Genomic DNA, 18,852 nt, shown 5'->3' on the forward strand with positions numbered 1-18,852 from the left:
AGGAAAATTGAAAAACTGAGTTTAAATGTATTTGGCTAAGGTTTATGTAAACTTCTGACTTCAACTGTACATACTACCTCAACTAACCGGTGCCCCCGCACATTGACTCTGTACCGGCACCCCCCTGTATATATTGTTATTTTTTACTGCTGCTCTTTAATTACTTGTTACTTTTATCTCTTATTCTTATCCATATTTTTTTAAACTGCACTGTTGGTTAGGGGCTCATAAGTAAGCATTTCACTGTAAGGTCTACCTGTTGTATTCGGCACATGTGACTAATAAAATTCGATTTTTATTGGAAAGGAGCATCAAGATCCCCATGCACTTTCACCACCCTGTGAAGTTCATCATAACTTATTTCATCTGTAGCCTAATAAACTGCATGTTATCCCGAAATCATAGTGGGAGGACCACACATTATATAATCATGCGACTCCAAGTTTACTTCGATATGATGGTTATTATATCAATATTTGTGCATAAAGGTGTTGCCACCACCATTTCTCGCATTATTAATTTTACAGACACAAAAAGATCCCACCATGTCGAACGAACAAATGATCTGTCGGCATTTACAAAATTGTACTGAAACTACCCGTTTCTATCACAGCTGTCGTGATTTTTATTTTTTATATACGGTATAACTTTACTTGCATAAAACTGTTGATGGAAACGTGGTTAGTAATGCAATTTTAATGTTTTACTTGATTTGTGTATTACCAAATTTGCTTGAGATGATTTTAATGCAACACTGCTCACTGCATCCAAGTTACTTGACATAAACGTTTCAGAAAGCTGGAAACCATGTGTTTAATACCATTCCATTTATTCCACTCCAGCCATTACCAGGAGCCAGTCCTCCCAAATGAATGTGCCACCAACCTCCTGTGCTGTAAACCCAGATTCTGGTTAAAGCTTACCGATGCATGGAATAATGCCATAAAAAGAACAGCGCATCAAATAAAAGTAGGCACGCGATAACCTCCCCAATGAGCAGGCTGCATGATGGCGCGAGTTCGGGAAATCTTGGAATCCTTACTCTTTGATAAAGCGCTGTGCCTGGGAGAACAGTTGTCAGGTATTTCAGAAAAATCCTCCAACAGCAGTCAACCCATCGCTGCAAACACAACAGCAACGGTTCAGCGGTCCTCGAGATCCTGTAGAGATTTATCCGTGGCCAGAAACATCCCAGCACTTCAAAGGCTAGAAAAGGTGCGCAGAGGAGAAGGTGGATGAGGAAAGCGAGGCATGCGGGCAGGAAAGGTGACGTGAGGAACTCCCGTTGTGCTCGCAGATCATCCCACAGCGCCTGGAGCAGCAGTCCATCTGGGTTCCCATGTTTTAGAAAAGTACTAATATTCATAATAACAGCAAACGAAGGGTTATTTTTTAATCAAACCAAAAATGACCATCATGAAGTGTTCTCAGCATTTATCCAAGTGTGTTGGCTACTACTTTGTAATAACGTAGTCCATGATGTAGTTTCTTCAATTCACTGTCTCCAGCTGAAGGTACGCATTTAGTTGCTCGAGTGAATACTTATTTTCTCTTCCACAATGGTTGACAGAACACGCTTGTCTGTCGTTTGGTGGGAGGGTAATAGATCCAAAGAAGCAATAAATGTTTTAAAAAAATCACATTCCAATTTATACAAGTCAGCAGCACAGCCTGGTCTCATAGACTATAGGTAACATAGTAAATCTGTCTCCCTCAATTTAGTATGATACAGTATGTTACATTTCGTATGGCATGCATTAATTTGTGGATGTCCATCATCCATTTTGTATGATAGTTAGGGGTAGGTAACATAGTAAATCTGCCTCCCTCCATTTTTTATGATATGTTACAAATTCCATTTTTTTATGGCTAACGTTAGCTAGGTGGCTAACATTAGCTAGGCTAGGGGTTAAGGTTAGCTAACATGCTAAGTAGTTGCAAAGTAGCTAAACAGTAGTAAGTAGTTGCTAATGAATAAAAATGCTAATGTGGTCCGTGACGAGATTCAAACATGCAACTGTTGGGTTGCTAGACGTTCACGTTACCCGCCCACTCATCCACCCTGACCAACTACCCTCCTTTAGTGTTTGCCTTAAGTAAACCTTCTGTCTTATGTAACCCTACCAAACGTAACATATACTAATTTCAGTGTCCTGTATTTTCATTTACTATGTTACGTCTAGTGTATGATACCATGCTGGAGTCAGATGGTTTCACATAAACATCTTGCGTGGGGCCCCTCTCTGGAACAGGGATATCTGAGTCTTAATCAATGTGTTCTCAATGTGTTCCATTCAAACTAAAAGCCTGTGATAATTTTATGGGATTAAAGCAATTCATGTCATAGACCCGACTTCAGATAAAGATATTAGCTTTGTCATTATATTGTTTATTTTAAAATCATCTTATTTTATATGACCACATGGAGGGCCAGAGATAATTACAGACACCTGTGATAATCTGATGTACCCAATAAGGCCACTAGATGTCATGTGATCGAATTTTTTTTAAACTTGAAAGTTACCAAGTTCTGGTAGTTTACCGGTAGCTTCGGAAGTTACCAGTAATATACCCTCCCTTTGCAATCCTAGACATGTCTCATGCTTGAAATTACCTCTACAAGCCTGAATCTGAAGCAGGGATATTGGCACCTTGGGTCCTGCCTACGCAGTCTTCTGATTACACATCCGGCATACCGGATTGGGAATCTAGGGGGTTTCTCACAGGAGATAACAGGTGATTGAACTGTCAGCACTTGACAATGTACATCAGGTTATCAAGTCATCTTGAGGCGGCAGGTAGACTAGTGGTTAGCGCATTGGGCCAGTAACCAAAAGTGTTGCTAGATCGAATCTCCGAGCTGACAAGGTAAAAATCTGTCGCTCTGCCTCTGAACAAGGCAGTTAACCCACTGTTCCTAGGCCGTCATTGTAAATAGGAATGTGTTCTTACTGACTTGCCTAGTTAAAAAAAATCGTGCTACATTATGAAATACTATACTTACATTTGGAATGTTACTGACATCTTCTCCTGGACTTCATCATTTCCTCCCCTTTATATGTCACTCCCTTACGTTTTCTCACCAGGTGGTATTGTTCTTGTTTACTGGCGTGTAGCCTTATGGAATTGTCTCATTACTGGTTTTGTTGTTTTATTAAACATTTCACCTGCACCTGAAATTGGGTAACTTCTCTTCTCCATAACTTCTGAAATCCAGTCCATATGGTGTGCAATAGTCTGAATGTCAGTGAAGATATCATAGTTTAAATAACATAAGCAGATAAATATAATTTTTCTAATAGGCTGTGGTATGTAACTGTCTACCCCTCCTAAATTGCAAAATCAAGATTCATCAGTCTTTCTTGTTTGACAGATGTGAAAGGGCAATGTAAGAAAAAGGCAATAAAAACAGACTACATTTCAAGACTAAGTACCTCGTCGTCAAAGAAAAACACATTTTATTGTGTACATTACAAAATTATGGATTTCTGATTCACAATTTAACATCAGTGAGCGAGTGCAAAAAGAGTCTCCTTCAAGTCATAATCAGTCAAGTCAACCTGAGAGAGTTTAACAAACAGTTTATACAGGTTGTCACTCACACGGCTAACGAAGCTAACTCAGCCAGAACAAACCAGTGTTACATTGAGAGAACAGTTTAATGGATACAACACAAGTGCCTCTCAAACAAGTTGTCATTGCTTTAGTCAAAGCGTTGGTGAAAAACATACAAATGATTCACCCCAAATGAACTCAGTCAAACACTACACTGAGGGCACCAGTGTGTGAAAGAGTCAAAAAGCTGCTGTTGCATCTTTCATGAAAACCCCATTAGATGTTTATACCATTGACTCATCCTTCCAATATGAATGACTAACATATGGTCAGCTAATAACAAGAAAAAAAACACACTATTGTTTTTTTCTTTCCACCATTCCTTTCCATGTAAGATGACTAGATTTATTTCGAAAATAACGAGGTCTGGTCCAATCTTCAACAAACATGCGTCACACTGACGAGATTAACATCTATGGACATGGTCTGTCATGAACCGCAGACGAGAAAGGACTAATCAGAATAAAATGTACTGTTAAAGCACGCACCTGTAATGCTCTTAATATCCAATGTCAGGAGAATTTTTTTTCTTCTTCATGTAGAGCCTGTATGAAATGCCTAGCAGATAACGACAAAAGTTGCTATTTTAATTTTTTTCTCGAATACTGAACTGGGAGTGGTTGGACAGGCCATCAGACTGTTAAATAGCGCTCTCTAGCCGGCTGTCACCCGGTTACTCAACCCTGCACCGTACGAGGCTGCTGCCCTATGTACATAGACATGGAGTCACTGGTCACTTTAATAATGGAACACTAGTCACTTTAATAATGTTTACATACTGCTTTACTAATTTCATACTGTATTTTAGTCAATGCCACTCCGACACTGGTCATCCTAATATTTATTTATTTCTTAATTCCATTCTTTTACTTTTAGATTTGTGTGTATTGTTGTGAATTGTTAAGATACTACTGCACTGTTGGAGCTAGGAACACAAGCATTTCACTACACCCGCAATAACATCTGCTAAATATGTGTGTGTTACCAATCAAATTGGATTTGGTTGGTATCACCCCTTCACCAAATCATGGGGATAGGCAATAGCAGAGTTAAGATGGTTCATCAATGAGTGTGAGGCTTGTATTGTATGTAGAACTTTTTGTATAATGTACAATTAGATAATGTCACAGATCCAAAATTCCCAGGAAGATTTGATGCGGAAGATAATTTATACTTTTATATTGAGTCCCAAACCCTTTTTTTAATGTCACCCCCCTTCCCTTCCCAAGCAAAACCAGGAGAGTTTCAGCCCAAAGTCTGCCTCAGTTTCAGAAAAGGTTTCCATCTGTGTAGTTCAGTGCCATTCCTACAACATTTGTAGTCAATACCAGAAAATAAAATGGGATGGTTTAAAATGAGTGGCAAAGCATGAGACCAACCGTCAAACACCACCAGTAGAAAGTGCTTTGAGTGGAGGGTGGTTTGTCAATGTGTTCATCTGTATCCCTCATACTATGACTACTACTGACAGAGAAGCCATTGTTCTCTCTGTTCCAGCATGGGACAATGTTCACACTCAAGGAGAAGCTTGTTTCTCAATATCTCAAGTCTAACAGATACTCTCTGTTGTGTCTAGGACACTCTCTCAAGAGCAGACATGAATATAACAATGGCCTTTTGTCCAGCATAACTCTAGATAATTGAGAGAAAAACAAGTCAACCTGGACTTTTCTTGAGTCAAAAAACAATTGAATATCAATGCTCACTCTCTGAAACAGAGGTCAAGTAATGTTCATTCAGTGGGCTAGTCAAGATCTGTTACATCTGCTATTATGATAAGATCCTGGTGAGATAAGATAGACAGTCAGCCAATTCATATGGGAGAGGGATCTGTATGAAGAAACTAGGTATTCCAAACAATGTATTGTGTATGATTAAGTAAATGAATCATTAATAATGTAGTTAATCATACACAACTATATCTCTGCACATATATCTCATACACTTACAGTATTATGAGCTATGCAACACATAGAAAATACATGAAAGCACTACCAATTAAATCAAGTTACAAAACATACATCATACACTTGCAAAAGTTCAATTCATGTTTAAAATATCCCAAACCACACTGTTACATTCAATATATCATTGTTTCGCCTACAGTCTTAGAATAGTCTGTTGTAGGGCTAGTAAAACCTCCGGTCCAGGGTAGCATCCCAAAAGGCACCCTATTCCCTATATAGTGTACTATTTTTGACCAGAGCCTTATGGGTAGTAGTGCACTTATGGGTAGGGGTTCTACTAAGCTGACATGGAATTGGTCAAACCATGGATCAGTTAGCTATTTGATTTGGAATTTTAGGCCCATGCAGGTATCAAAAAAATCTATACAAAAATGTGATTAAAAATTTAATTTGGGCTTTAGAAATGCACTGAATAACACATTCATAAATGGGAAAAAAGACAGGAAATCATAAGGAATAAGGTTTTGAAGTGTCTGTCCTATATCTAGGAGATATAAGAAAGTTCAGGAAATATTTAGTTTTTTTGGACACATATTTAACCCCTTTTTTTGTAGGCACAAAACCACCTCCATACTTCCATTCATTTTTTAAACCGGTCCCGGGTTACCTGCTAATGGGCAGGTATGTCTCACTGTCTGTGTGTTCTGCAGTAGGATTGGATAGAGGCAATCACCACAGCTGTGTAACCCTGTGTTAGTGGGCAAGTGAGCATTGTTGAAATCAAAACCCAACCCTCAAGTAAGTCATGAAGAACTCACTTACAAAACTCAGTTTTGGACAAGACTGACTTTATGTACAAAATTATCCTATTTACACTTTGTAGTAAATTTTGACACTAGAATAAATGTTTGACTAATATAGATGCCACACATGCCATTTTCTATCAGAGAAGTTGTTTGCCTTCAGTTGCGCTTTCAAAAGGCAATCAGCAGTACCGTATATATATTTTTAAATGTTTGGTAAAAAGATGAGGGATGGGGCTGGAAGAATGTAACCACTAAAATTAATAAACAGCTATGGGTCATGTTGAGGCTATATAGTGTTTGTTTACATTTACTTTGTGAACAAACACTGGAGTAAAACAAGCGTGAACGTAGCAATTGCTGATTGCCTCTTTAAAGTATCTGTGTACCAGACTTCTATGAAATATGACCTATAATTAATAACATATGAGTGAAATAGTTTTCCTTCCAAAAAAACTGGCAATTAAGTATGTTAAAAAGCAGCTTTCCTGTGTTTGAATGTTATGGGCGTAACCCAACAACAGAATGGTGTGGCCGTATACTGGTCATTAAAAATATTCATGCTAGTAGACCGCTCATTGGCCAGCTCAGACAACGTGACATGTTTTATGAGGAAATAGCAAGCATAACATTTTTTTTTTTAACGGACTGTTTGAGGTGGGGTTTTTGAAGTGTTTTTTCCCTAAAAATGTAAAGGTCTTTGGCCACAAATATGAATAAGACAAGTCAAAAACATTTTGGTATGAGTTAACAGAATATCAATTTTTAAACTAAGATTTTCACTGGCCAGATACTTCAAAAAATAGTAGTGCACTATATAGGGAATAGGGTTCCATTTGGGACACGTACCCAAGGCTCATCTTTCACCCCACCTTGTGGCTGGCATGGGCCTAGCTCCACAGCTCCAGTCCTGGGATGGGTCTCTTCTCCTTTCCATCCCTCCATCAGTCTAGGTCCAGGATCTGTTCAGTTAGGACGTCCATGGCATCAGAGGCCTTAGTGGAGGGGCCAGAGTCAACAAACATCTGGGGGATCTTACTCCCAAAGTAGATCTTACTGTTAGCTGCTATGGCCTGGAACTTCATAAGCTGCAGATACTCTGGCGTCAGCTTCAACTGGGAGTGGAGAGAGAGAGGGGGGAGAGAAAGAAAGTGAGGGTGGAGATGGAGGGAGAGAGGAGAGAGAGAGAAGGCAGAAGCCAGTGATGGTTGTCCTGTGATGCTGTTAGATTGTAGCCTGAGGGGCAGTGTGTTCTCTCTCTCACTGTTCCAGCCAGTCTGAATTCACTCCCTACCACCTCCCCTTGGCTCTAAGCCTTGGATATTTGTAGATCTGCATGGAGGAAGCAACATGGAGGGAGCTGAGAGATCTTTCACCACCCTGATTTTACAGATCCTTCAGATCTGCAAATGTGGAAGGGTTAGGGCCAAGGAGGACCAGCTGTTCCTCACAGTATGTTCCTCTCACCTTATTGGCCTCGGCCGCTCTCTCTGCTGTGTAGAACTCTGCATCGGCCCTGGCCTTCATCTTAGCCAAGAATGCTCCGTCTGCAACCCAGGGGTTAGACGTCAAATTGTGTTGACGCCATCTATAATATTATTTCCACCTCCTAGTAAAATCATTTTAACATATTGGACCATGCCTATAACCTATGTATGGTCCATATTATCAGGTATGCTATTAGCATTAATACCTGTAGCCCAACTGATGCAGCATAGTGGCTATACATAAATAGGCTGAAGCATAGGGTTGCCCATCTGCATTTACCCTATTGGGCCAATCGTTAGTATAGTTCTGCATCGGGTCAGATATCCACGGTTCCCGGCGGGTGATTCGCAAAAATAATCAGCTGGCGGGTGGAATGAAAACATTATTTCAACCGGTGGGTTGGCTCGCGGTTCAGAATTACATTGTGGGTCGGAAACATTTAAAAATCAAGATAATACTTTTAAAAACCCAGGAGCTTGTTGTGTTACGAATTCCATTCTGTGAGTGGCGAGGCAGACATAAGGCTACCAGCCACGCACTGAGTGTGTCGAGCCGGGAACTGTCCCTTATTTGTGTTGTGCTAAAACGTTCCAATTTGTCTATGCCAGAGCTTATGTTCCCTCTCCCCACGTGAGAATACGACAAGTTTACTTTCCATGGATAGCCTAGCACATGCGAAAATGTGTAACGTAGGCCTAGCCGGAGAAACAAAAAGAAAGGTTATGATAAGGGAATAGGCTACGACACCATCGTGGAAACAGGTGCTGCGTTTCTGAAGACAGGAGGGAGCAGTGACGGGGTATGTCTAAATGTATTGCACTAAGCTTTGAGCTCCCATAGTCAATCTTCAGGAGACTCCTCTGTCTATCATCATGACCCACAGGGAAAAGGACAAAAATGTAGAGCATCTTAAAAGCCCTGTTATGCTAGCATGCCATTTCACTGACCAGTGGCCTAATGACAATTATAAACTGGGTGGCTGGAGCCCTGAATGCTGATTGGCTGAAAGCCGTGATATATCAGACCGTATACCACGGGTATGACAAAAGCATGTATTTTTACTGCTCTAATTACGTTGGTAACCAGTTTATAATAGCAATAAGGCACCCATGGGGTTTGCGGTATATTGCCAATATACCACGGCTCTGTATCCAGGCACTCCGTGTTGCAAAGAACAGCCCTTAGCCGTGGTATATCGGCCATATACCGCACCCCCTCTGGCCTTATTGCTTAAATATACAGTCTTATTGTTTTGCCAAACACACATACACACCTTCAATTTCAGAGATCCTTTTCTCTGTTTCTTTCTCCATGACTTTCTGGCTAAACTTGATTTCAGCCACTTGAGCCAACTTCTCTGCCTCTGTAGAGCAGCACATGGAGGAGACAGGAAATGAGCCTTACATTCTGGGATTAAATGAGAAAACGGGCAGAATTCCTCTTAAAAATGAGTTCAACAAAACAGACTTACAGTCATTTGTTTATAAATGTAATGTATTATTATAAAATGTCAGTTTAATATTTTTTTTTCTGTGAAAATGTAAAGGTCATAGTGCGTTAGTGTCTGACCAATCACATGACTGACCGATCACAGCCCTCTTCCGCTCTGTCTCCGCCTCCTTCTCCACCACCTTCTGAGTCTGAGCAGAAATCAGAAGCTTTGTCTTCTCAGCCTCCCTAAACACACACACAGAGAGATTAAAGGTGCATGCTAAAAGTTGGTTAATATCTTTCTCTAGTCCCACAGCATGCAGTGAGTGTCCCAAATAGCATACTATTCCCTATGTAGTGCACTTGTCAAAGATCATGCACTATAGAGGGAATAGGGTGCCATTTGGGATACATCCGAGTTTGAGGAGAATACGAATACAGGACGTAAGGGAGTTGGGAATATGGAGTGTTGCAGTGTTCTAGAATGTTTCAGTGTTACACAGCCAACTGTTCTACTCACATCATCTCGTAGTTCCTCCGAATGCTCTCAGGGATGTTGGGCTTCGTGACTCGGACCGCCTGTGGTCAAGATTGCCGAACCACAACCGTGAAAAAGAGGGGTGACGGAGAGATGATTGAGATCATATTGAACATTTGTTTTACTGTGGAACTGCAAGTCATTACATGGCAATAAGAGGCATTCCATCACCAGGGAATCATCTAGGCCAAATGCCAAACGACAAACTATTCCCTTTGTAGTGCACTACCTCTGACCCAGCCCCATAGTGCTCTGGTCATGGGAAGGGTGCCTTTTGGGGCACAGACCTAGTTCAATTTGGGAGCACAAAAGAACAAATGCAATCTTACTCCTCCCCAAACTCTCTCTGAAGTGAACTGTGCTGTAGTGTTATTCGTTCCTGGCAGAACCTACAGCTGTTATTGTAGTTTCTTCTAGAGGATTAATGAGGACAAAAAGCTAAGTGTTTAAACCCAGAGGGGCCTTAAAACTGGAAAGGAATGAGCAGAGGTGGGGTCGGGGAGGAAATGATTATTTCTCTCCCTCCATCTCGCTCTCTCATTTTTGAGTCTGACAGAATCTCTCATCGTTTTCCAGTCCAGATATTGCAACATGGGATCTGTTCTGTTTATCGTCTTTCATTAAGTTCTAGCTGGTAACTGAAGTCCATCCAGGCCGCTTAGCAGCCCACTCATCACCTGGCATTCATTATCACAATATGGAGCCTCATAAAGTTGAAGTACAGTATTCTACTTTAACCTTACACAATACTTTCAACTTAACCCTGTTTCCTGTCTGCCATTCAACCCCCTGTGTGCGTGTGGCTCTACCTGGATCACACAAGGATAAGTGGAGTATCGAGTAAATCAAATCAATCATCGGGATTCCTTGCATATAAACCTTCAATAAAAACATATTTATACTGGTATGCAAGGATTCTCTAAGATGGTTTGCTGTCTCTTCCTCCTTCCATGTCTCCTTCCCAGTCTCAGTACCTGTATAATGAGTCCAGGAGCCATGCAGGTCAGATCCTCCTGTAGGGTCAGCTTCAGGTTTTCATCTATCTGGTCTGAGGGAAACCAACACACACACGCACAAACGCACACAATGGAGACAGAGGCTGCATCCCACACACCACCCTATTCACTATACAGTATAGTCGTTTTGCAGTATGTAGTGCACTATGTAGGGAATTGGATGCCATTTGGGACCACCCAGAGACAACACTAGGCCTTTGAAACCCTTTGAATATTGATTAGTTACCGAACAAGCCGATGTAGACCTCCTGTAGAGAGTGGACGCTGCAGAACTGGTTGAGCTCATGGTGAACCTTGTTGAATATCAGGGCCTTGTCGTAATCCGCTGTGAAGTTCCTCACTATATCATACACTACAGAGAAAGGACAAAGAAGAATGACTACAGCACAGGAGGTTGGTGGCACCTTAATTGGAGAGAACGGGCTCGTGGCAATGACTGGAACGGAATTGGTGGAATGGTATCAAACACAGTTTCCAGGTGTTTGATGCCATTCCATTTGCTCCGTTCCGGCCATTATTATGAGCCGTTCTCCCCGCTACAGTAATATCCCTTTCACACCAAGAAGTTTTTACACCAACTTTACCATACCGCCAACTTTTTTCCCGCCTTTTCTTTATATCTGAAAGGTATTCAATATTCCATTTGTTTTATTTATTTTTTGATACAGTACCGTAAATCCTATGTGAAAGCAGTATAAAGTAAGTAAGTAGTAGCTGCTACAGTAAATACGGAGCTTGGTCCGAGCCAGAACGGTCCATAGGGCAGAAGCCTCCTGTCTCCTGTTTCTTAGCATCAGGCAGCTTGATGTACAAGTAACACCCCTTGGACCGGAAGCTAGTCTATCGCAGGGTTACAGTAAGCCGTGTTCAAAATGGTTGCCAAGTACTAGTGTTGTGTTCGAGACCACCTGAAGCGAGACTGATTCAAGACCGGAGCAAATAGAGTCAGAGTCAAGATCAAGACTGGAGGGGGATAGTAAATTGTGTCAAATTGCCAGCATAAGAGTTCAAAATGTCCAGTATATCTGTGTTCGTATTTTACAACAACATACCGATTCTTTAGAAATTCAGAATGGTGAAAAAAAAGAGACAGGTCTCAATTACTACAACACTGCTAAGTACACAACCATCCCCTCGTTCCACCCACCCCTTACATTTGTCATAACAAAAGAGACTCGGAGCACACTTTGAGAGAACATGGAGTAGCCTCCCTTTGGAATGATGATGCAGCAGACAACACACTGTTACAATACATGGGTTTCACTGGTTTTGAAACAATATAGCGTATATACTAAAGAGGGATTTGAACATCAGACATTTTATGTCACGAGTAAGATCAGTTTTAGTTTTGTCTTGAGAGAGACAAAACTTGAGCCCCTTGTCAAAATTGCTCCAATGTTTGATGCTTTGGCTTATGACTTTACCTGCTGAGGGTACCAGGTAGTTCACCACTTCTATCCGGTCAAAGTAAATCATCACTCCCCCACTGAACAAATAAAACAGAAAGTAACTAGACATACATGCAATACATTTTCAAGAATGGAGATAAAAGTAGCTGGTAATCTTTCCATCCATGAAGTTTATTTCGGGCAGTGGCGACAGACAATCCTACCTTGTGCCACATGGTACATTCTTCACTTCATCTGTTTGTAGAGTGGTCTACAAAGAACAGAAAGAGAAGGTGTTAAACACTCCACAAATCCATCATTTCTGCAGGGCTCAATTCAATAAAACCTACATTGTAGTATTTACACAGTAGTTCTTTTCCCCATGGTCCAAAAACTCTTCTGACAGGTCTTTGGGCGGCAGGTAGCCTAGCGGTTAGAGCGTTGGGCCAGTAACCGAAAGATAGCTGGTTCGAATACACGAGCCGACGAGGTGAAAAATCGGAGCAAGGCACATAACCCTAATCTGCCCCAGGGGTGCCGTACTACTATGGCTGACCCTGTAAAACAACACATTTCACTGCACTTATCCGGTGTATGTGACAATACCACTGTATGAAAACCTGCAAACCTACCAGGGGTGTATTCATTAGTAGCACACTCGTAGCTAAATGTTCTGTAACAGAAACCGTAACCTAGATTTCCTATTAGACAAATATAGGCAGGTTCCTCCCCGCTTCGTTCCGTTTGGTTCCTAGTGAATACACTCCTGGTAGACTCCCATCATAGATTTGCTGTCACTTTTCAGAATAAGAAGTGTGCAAGCACAGGGTGACTTTTGTAAACAAAGAAACTGCCTAAACTTTCCTGTTTGAATGAAGTCCAGCCTCAGCCTTTGCCCTAGTACATTTCACCTCAGAAACCAGTCAGGTTTCAGTTCCTCTCTTTGTTCAACTCTATTTCAGCCTAAACCCCAGTCAGACCAGTCATGCCCAGGGCCTAAGACACCAGTCTTACCTGCACAGACTTGAAGTTAGTGATGAAAGGCATCATGAGGTGGAACCCAGGGTTACTGGTGGTGGTCAGGAGAGCTCCTCCCCTGTGGAACACACAAGTCAAGGACACGTTGAGGAGGGAGCAACATAACAGATAGATCTGCCACAAATAGAGATGATATGATTCCTTACTCTGCATGCATGTCGAAGCGACATGTCTGTGCTAAATAAAAATATACATTTAAATGAAGACATAACATAAATCTGACCTGTAGTAAACTCCAGTGTGTCCCTCCTCAATCTTGTGAACAGAGGCGAAGAGAGCTGCGCCTCCAATCGCACAGATTATTGAGGCAATGGCACCCAACTGTGCCATCCTGGGAAGAAGAGGAAGAATAAACCATTTGTTTTTAAAGGATTGGCATGCACAATGTTGGACAGAGGATGGATTAATTAAATAATAATCAAGCTTACAGTGCATTCGTAAAGTATTCAGACCCCTTGACTTTTTCCACATTTTGTTATGTTATAGCCTTATTCTAAAATGCATTAAATCGTTTTTCCCCCTAATCAATTTACACACAATACCCCATAATGACAAATCAAAACCAGGTTTTTATACATTTTTGCATATATATATATATATATATATATATATACGTAAAAAAAAAAAAAAAGGAAATATCAAATTTACATAGGTATTCAGACCCTTCACTCAGTACTTTATTGAAGCACCATTGGCAGCGATTACAGCCTCAAATCTTCTTGGGTATGACGCTACAAGCTTGGCACACCTGTATTTGGGGAGTTTCTCCCATTCTTCTCTGCAGATCCTCTCAAGCTCTGTCAAGTTGGATGGGGAGCGTCGCTGCACAGCTATTTTCAGTTCGATCGGGTTCAAGTCCAGGCTCAGGTTTGATCGGGTTCAAGTCTGGGCTCTGGCTGGGCCACTCAAGGACATTCAGAGACCTTCAACCCAGTCTGAGGTCCTGAGCAGGTTTTCATCAAGGATCTCTTTGTACTTTACTCCGATCATCTTTCCCTCGATTCTGACTAGTCTCTCAGTCCATGCCGCTGAAAAACATCCCCGCAGAATGATGCTGCCACCACCATGCTTCAACATAGGGATGGTGCCAGGTTTCCTCCAGAATTGCCGCTTGGCATTCAGGCCAGAGTTCAATCTTGGTTTCATCAGACCAGAGAATCTTGTTTCTCATGGTCTGAGAGTTCTTTAGGTGCCTTTTGGTAAACTCCAAGCGGGCTGTTGTGTGCCTTTTACTAAAGAGTGGCTTCCGTCTGGCCACTCTACTATGAAGACCTGATTGGTAGAGTGCTGCAGAGATAGTTGTCCTTCTGGAAGGTTCTCCCATCTCCACCGAGGAACTCTGGAGCTCTGTCAGAGTGACCATTGGGTTCTTGGTCACCTCCCTGACCAAGGCCCTTCTCCCCCGATTGCTCAGTTTGGCCGGGCAGCCAGCTCTAGGAAGAGTCTTGGTGGTTCCAAACTTATTCTATTTCAGAATGATGGAGGCCACTGTGTTCTTGGGGACTTTCAATGCTGCAGAAATGTTTTGGTACCCTTCCCTAGAACTGTGCCTCGACACAATCTTGTCTCGGAGCTCTACGGACAATTCCTTCTGTCTCGGAGCTCTACAGACAATTCCTTCGTCATCATGGCTTGGTTTTTGCTCTGACAACTGTGTGACCTTATACAGACAGGTGTGTGCCTTTCCAAATCATGTCCAATCAATTGAATTTACCACAGATGGACACCAATCAAGTTGTAGAAACATCTCAAGGATGATCAAACTGAAACAGGATGCACCTGAGCTCAATTACAATTCTCAAAGCAAAGGGTCTGAACACTTACATAAATAAGTTATTCCTGTTATAAAACTAAATAGATTTGCAGACATTTATTTAAAAAACAACTGTTTTTGCTTTGTCATTATGGGGTACTGTGTGTAGATTGATGAGATTGTTTTATTTAATCAATTTTAGAACAAGGCTATAACGTAACAAAATGTGGAAAAGCGAAGGGGTCTGAATACTTTCAGAATGCACTGTTGATACCTTTCACTGAAGAGTTGAAGTCTAATCTAATACATAACCTTACAAATATTCTACCGCTTTTACAAAAATGTTGTTTTAGTGTAGTAAATAGTAATATTGCACGTTGTGGATGTTAGGACAGTTGATTAGAATAGAATCAGCTGCATGTAGTTGAAAACAACATCTGAGCAGAGCCTTCTATTTGTAAATAGAAGAGTCTGGATGTGAGATCATTCAGCTGGCAAAAAAAACTACGTTGTAAAACATTACTAAAACGTTCTGTTCCAGCTAGGCATGCTGCTGTCAAGGTAAACTCCTATTAGTCAGGAAGAAGAAGCTTAGCTGAGACATCAGCAGGGACTGACTGACCTTACAACATTATAAGAGGATTGACCAAGAAAGGCATGGAAACTTCTCGCCTGCCTCACCTCACTCCGAAAACATCCACAACTGAAGGCTGCCACAAGTTATTAGTCTGTGCACAGCTACAACAAGAATAATATAAAGCTACTATAGTGATCTTGTCTAGACAACTAAGTCAGTCAATCAATCAAAGACAGCGTGCAGGCTTTTCATACCAGGTCGTGAAACTTGAGCTCGCACGTGAAGGTTCAGTCATCTTTGGTTCAGTATCTTTGGTTCCACTTTCTAAGTCTAACATGGAGAAGTTGTTTCACTTTCAGTTGACAGAATGCTGACAGCTAAACATGAATTACCTAGCTAAGCGCCCAGTCTTGGATTTACTCATACACCCCTCCCAGTAACGCAAAACAAGATAAGCCAACTACGTAACAGGCATTGTGCAACAACAGTTTAACGTTAGTTTTTTAAGCTATCTTTAAGCTATCTTTAGTTCCTACAGAGGATGGTATCTAACCTACATTGACTAAATATTTCACATACATTGTTGTTGCATGTAACGTTAGATACTTGAAAAGGCCATTGATAAAAGTGTACTCGAAACCCGTATTATTACCTGTATTATTACACGAGGTGCCTCCACGGTAAAAAAATAAATACATACAAAACTTATACGCTAACAACATTTGCTAACACCTACTACAAAGTTCACTTCCTCATTTTGCGTCATGCGTCATCAGCTGTGCGTTCTTCAGTGCCTTTAGAGGGAATATCCTTCAAAACCGGTAGAGGGCAACAAAGACTATCAAAGAAAGCTAAATATTCTGACTGTTATGTAGAAGTTGTTTCTGTGATTTAAAAAAATCAAATATCTAGGTTTATTTTTCGATTAATTGTGGCATTTATATTATGCATTTATACAAGTGTACTGATAAGTACATTTCTACACTGTTTGCTGTGATACAATAGGGCAGAGTTGCTTTTATATTACTGTAACAAGGTAGGAACCATAGTTTTGGTCAGTGCTTCACAGAGAATCATAATTAGTGGGGAACATGTAATGGTATAAAACCACCCCTAAATCCAGTATGCAGATGAGAGTGTTGTAATGGAAGGTCCTGTGTGGTCATATAGACTGTCCAGTGAGGGGATTCAAGTAATGCCCCGGGCCTGTGTTGATTGCATTCGTTTTGGAACCGGGCTGCCTCCCGGGCATGAGCTTGGCGCCCTGTTTTGTCCGAAGTGATGTAGGTTAAGCACGTGGGGTAATGAGTCGGATTCTCTGCTTCACATGCAAAAGTAATTGTTTTTGATTAAAAGGCTTTATCTGCCTTCCCAAAATAACTATTTTGAAAATTCAAACATACACTACCATTCAAAAGTTTGAGGTCACTTAGAAATGTCCTTGTTTTTGAAAGAAAATTATTTTTTGTCCATTAAAATAACATCAAATTGATCAGAAGTAGCTGGAAACGGCTGATTTTTAATGGAATATCTACGTAGATGTACAGAGGCCCATTATCAGCAACCATCACTCCTGTGTTCCAATGGCATGTTGTGTTAGCTAATCCAAGTTTATCATTTTAAAAGGCTAACTGATCATTAGAAAACCCTTTTGCAATTATGTTAGCACAGCTGAAAACTGTTGTTCTGATTAAAGAAGCAATAAAACTGGCCTTCTTTAGACTAGTTGAGTATCTGGAGCATCAGCATTTGTGGGTTCAATTACAGGCTCAACATGGCCAGAAACAAATACATTTCTTCTGAAATTTGTCAGTCTATTCTTGTTCTGAGAAATGAAGGCTATTCAATGTGAGAAATTGCCAAGAAATTGAGGATCTCATACAACGCTGTGTACTACTCCCTTCACAGAACAGCGCAAACTGGCTCTAACCAGAATAGGATGAGGAGTGGGAGGCCCCGGTGCACTGAACAAGAGGACAAGTACATTAGAGTGTCTAGTTTGAGAAACAGACGCTTCACATGTCCTCAACTGACATCTTCATTAAATAGTACCCGCAAAACACCAGTCTCAACGTCAACAGTGAAGAGGCGACTCCGGGATGCTGGCCTTCTAGGCAGAGTTGCAAAGACAAAGCGTTATCTCTGTCCAGTGTCTGTGTTCTTTTGCCCATCTTTTATTTTTATTGGCCAGTCTGAGATATGGCTTTTTCTTTGCAACGCTGCCTAGAAGACCAGCATCCGGGAGTCGCCTCTTCACTGTTGACGTTGAGATTTTCAAAAACAAGGACATTTCCAAGTGATCCCAAACTTTTGAACAGTAGTGTATATTTTATGAAAAAGAGATGTGTGTATCTAAACGATGCATCATGCTGCATTGTTGACAACATGACCGAGCGGCGCAGATTATCGTTCGATTTGAGAAGGGTGATCCTCCCTCACCACTTTTGCCCATTCACATAACCGGCCATAGCCCGGTTCACTTTATCAAACTCCCTCATTGTCATTTGTTTGAGAGCCATTTGAGGACCAATGTTGTCTTGAACATTTTGGGGGTGTCCAAATATTTATATAAAGTTATGCCACGGTAGTCTAATATTTTCAAATAGTTTCAGTTGATTATAAGGAGTTCCGAACCAACTTGGCTATTATGTGATTCTTCTGGCGTTCATCTTTATCGCGACAGTACCTCTTCCCCCTACGGAGGTTGAAAAGATTTGGCATGGACCCTCAAATCCTCAAAAGTTCTACAGCTACACCATTGAGAGCACCTTGACTGGCTGCATCAATGCTTGGTATGGAAACTGCACCGCTCTTGATCGGAGGGCGCTACAGAGGGTGGTGCGAATAGCTCAGTACATCACTGGGCCTGAGCTCCCTGCCATCCAGGACTTCTATATCAGGCAGTGTGAAAGGAAGGCCCGGAAAATCGTTAAAGACTCCACCCACCCAAGCAATATACTGTTCTCTCTGCTTCCGCACGGCAAGCAGTGCCGGAGCGTCAAGTCTGACACCAACACGCTCCTGAACAGCTTCTACCCCCAAGCCATAAGTGCTAAATAGCTAACGAAATGGTTACACGGACTATCTGCATTGACCCTTCTATTTTATTGATATTTTTGCACTGACTCTATGCACATTCTACACACTGACACTCCAACACACACAAACACACACACACCATTTGCTCACACACACATACCACGCACACACATTCATACTGACTCTAGACACACGCACACACAAACTCACATACAATCATCATATACGCTGCTGCTACTCTGTTTATCATACATTCTGG

General features: G+C 41.3%; 1 protein-coding gene across 4 annotated transcripts; it reads right to left on the reverse strand.

Moving 5' to 3' along the window:
• Positions 1-4,498: 4,498 nt before the first annotated feature.
• Positions 4,499-16,310, reverse strand: LOC120039055 (erlin-2-like). 4 transcript variants are annotated; one of them, XM_038984616.1, is made up of 13 exons: positions 16,207-16,310; positions 15,809-15,884; positions 13,448-13,555; positions 13,201-13,282; positions 12,411-12,457; positions 12,223-12,284; positions 11,025-11,150; positions 10,757-10,830; positions 9,765-9,823; positions 9,399-9,490; positions 9,087-9,176; positions 7,793-7,872; positions 4,499-7,440 (listed from the first exon to the last, which is right to left on the reverse strand). In XM_038984616.1, exons 1-13 carry the CDS (start codon positions 16,274-16,276, stop codon positions 7,270-7,272), a joined length of 1,137 nt encoding a protein of 378 aa, XP_038840544.1. In that variant the 5' UTR covers positions 16,277-16,310; the 3' UTR covers positions 4,499-7,269. The 4 variants fall into 4 exon arrangements, 3 of the variants coding, with proteins under 3 accessions (XP_038840544.1, XP_038840601.1, XP_038840652.1); XR_005475338.1 differs by having other exon boundaries at positions 7,324-7,440; positions 9,087-9,220; XM_038984673.1 differs by lacking the exon at positions 15,809-15,884 and having other exon boundaries at positions 7,270-7,440.
• Between the last annotated feature and the right edge of the window lie 2,542 nt (positions 16,311-18,852).

This window comes from Salvelinus namaycush, chromosome 1 (assembly GCF_016432855.1).
Source record: "Salvelinus namaycush isolate Seneca chromosome 1, SaNama_1.0, whole genome shotgun sequence".
Lineage (NCBI taxonomy): Eukaryota > Metazoa > Chordata > Actinopteri > Salmoniformes > Salmonidae > Salvelinus > Salvelinus namaycush.

Excerpts from the sequence above, each read along its gene's own strand:
- LOC120039055 (XM_038984616.1), bottom strand. The coding sequence starts at position 16,276 with ATGTTGTTAGCGTATAAGTTTTGTATGTATTTATTTTTTTACCGTGGA. Across the intron at positions 15,885-16,206 it reads CACCTCGTGTAATAATACAG|ACTTAGAAAGTGGAACCAAA; the intron begins GTAATAATACGG and ends TCTCCATGTTAG. Across the intron at positions 9,491-9,764 it reads CGGAGGAACTACGAGATGAT|GGAGGCTGAGAAGACAAAGC; the intron begins GTGAGTAGAACA and ends GTGTGTGTTTAG.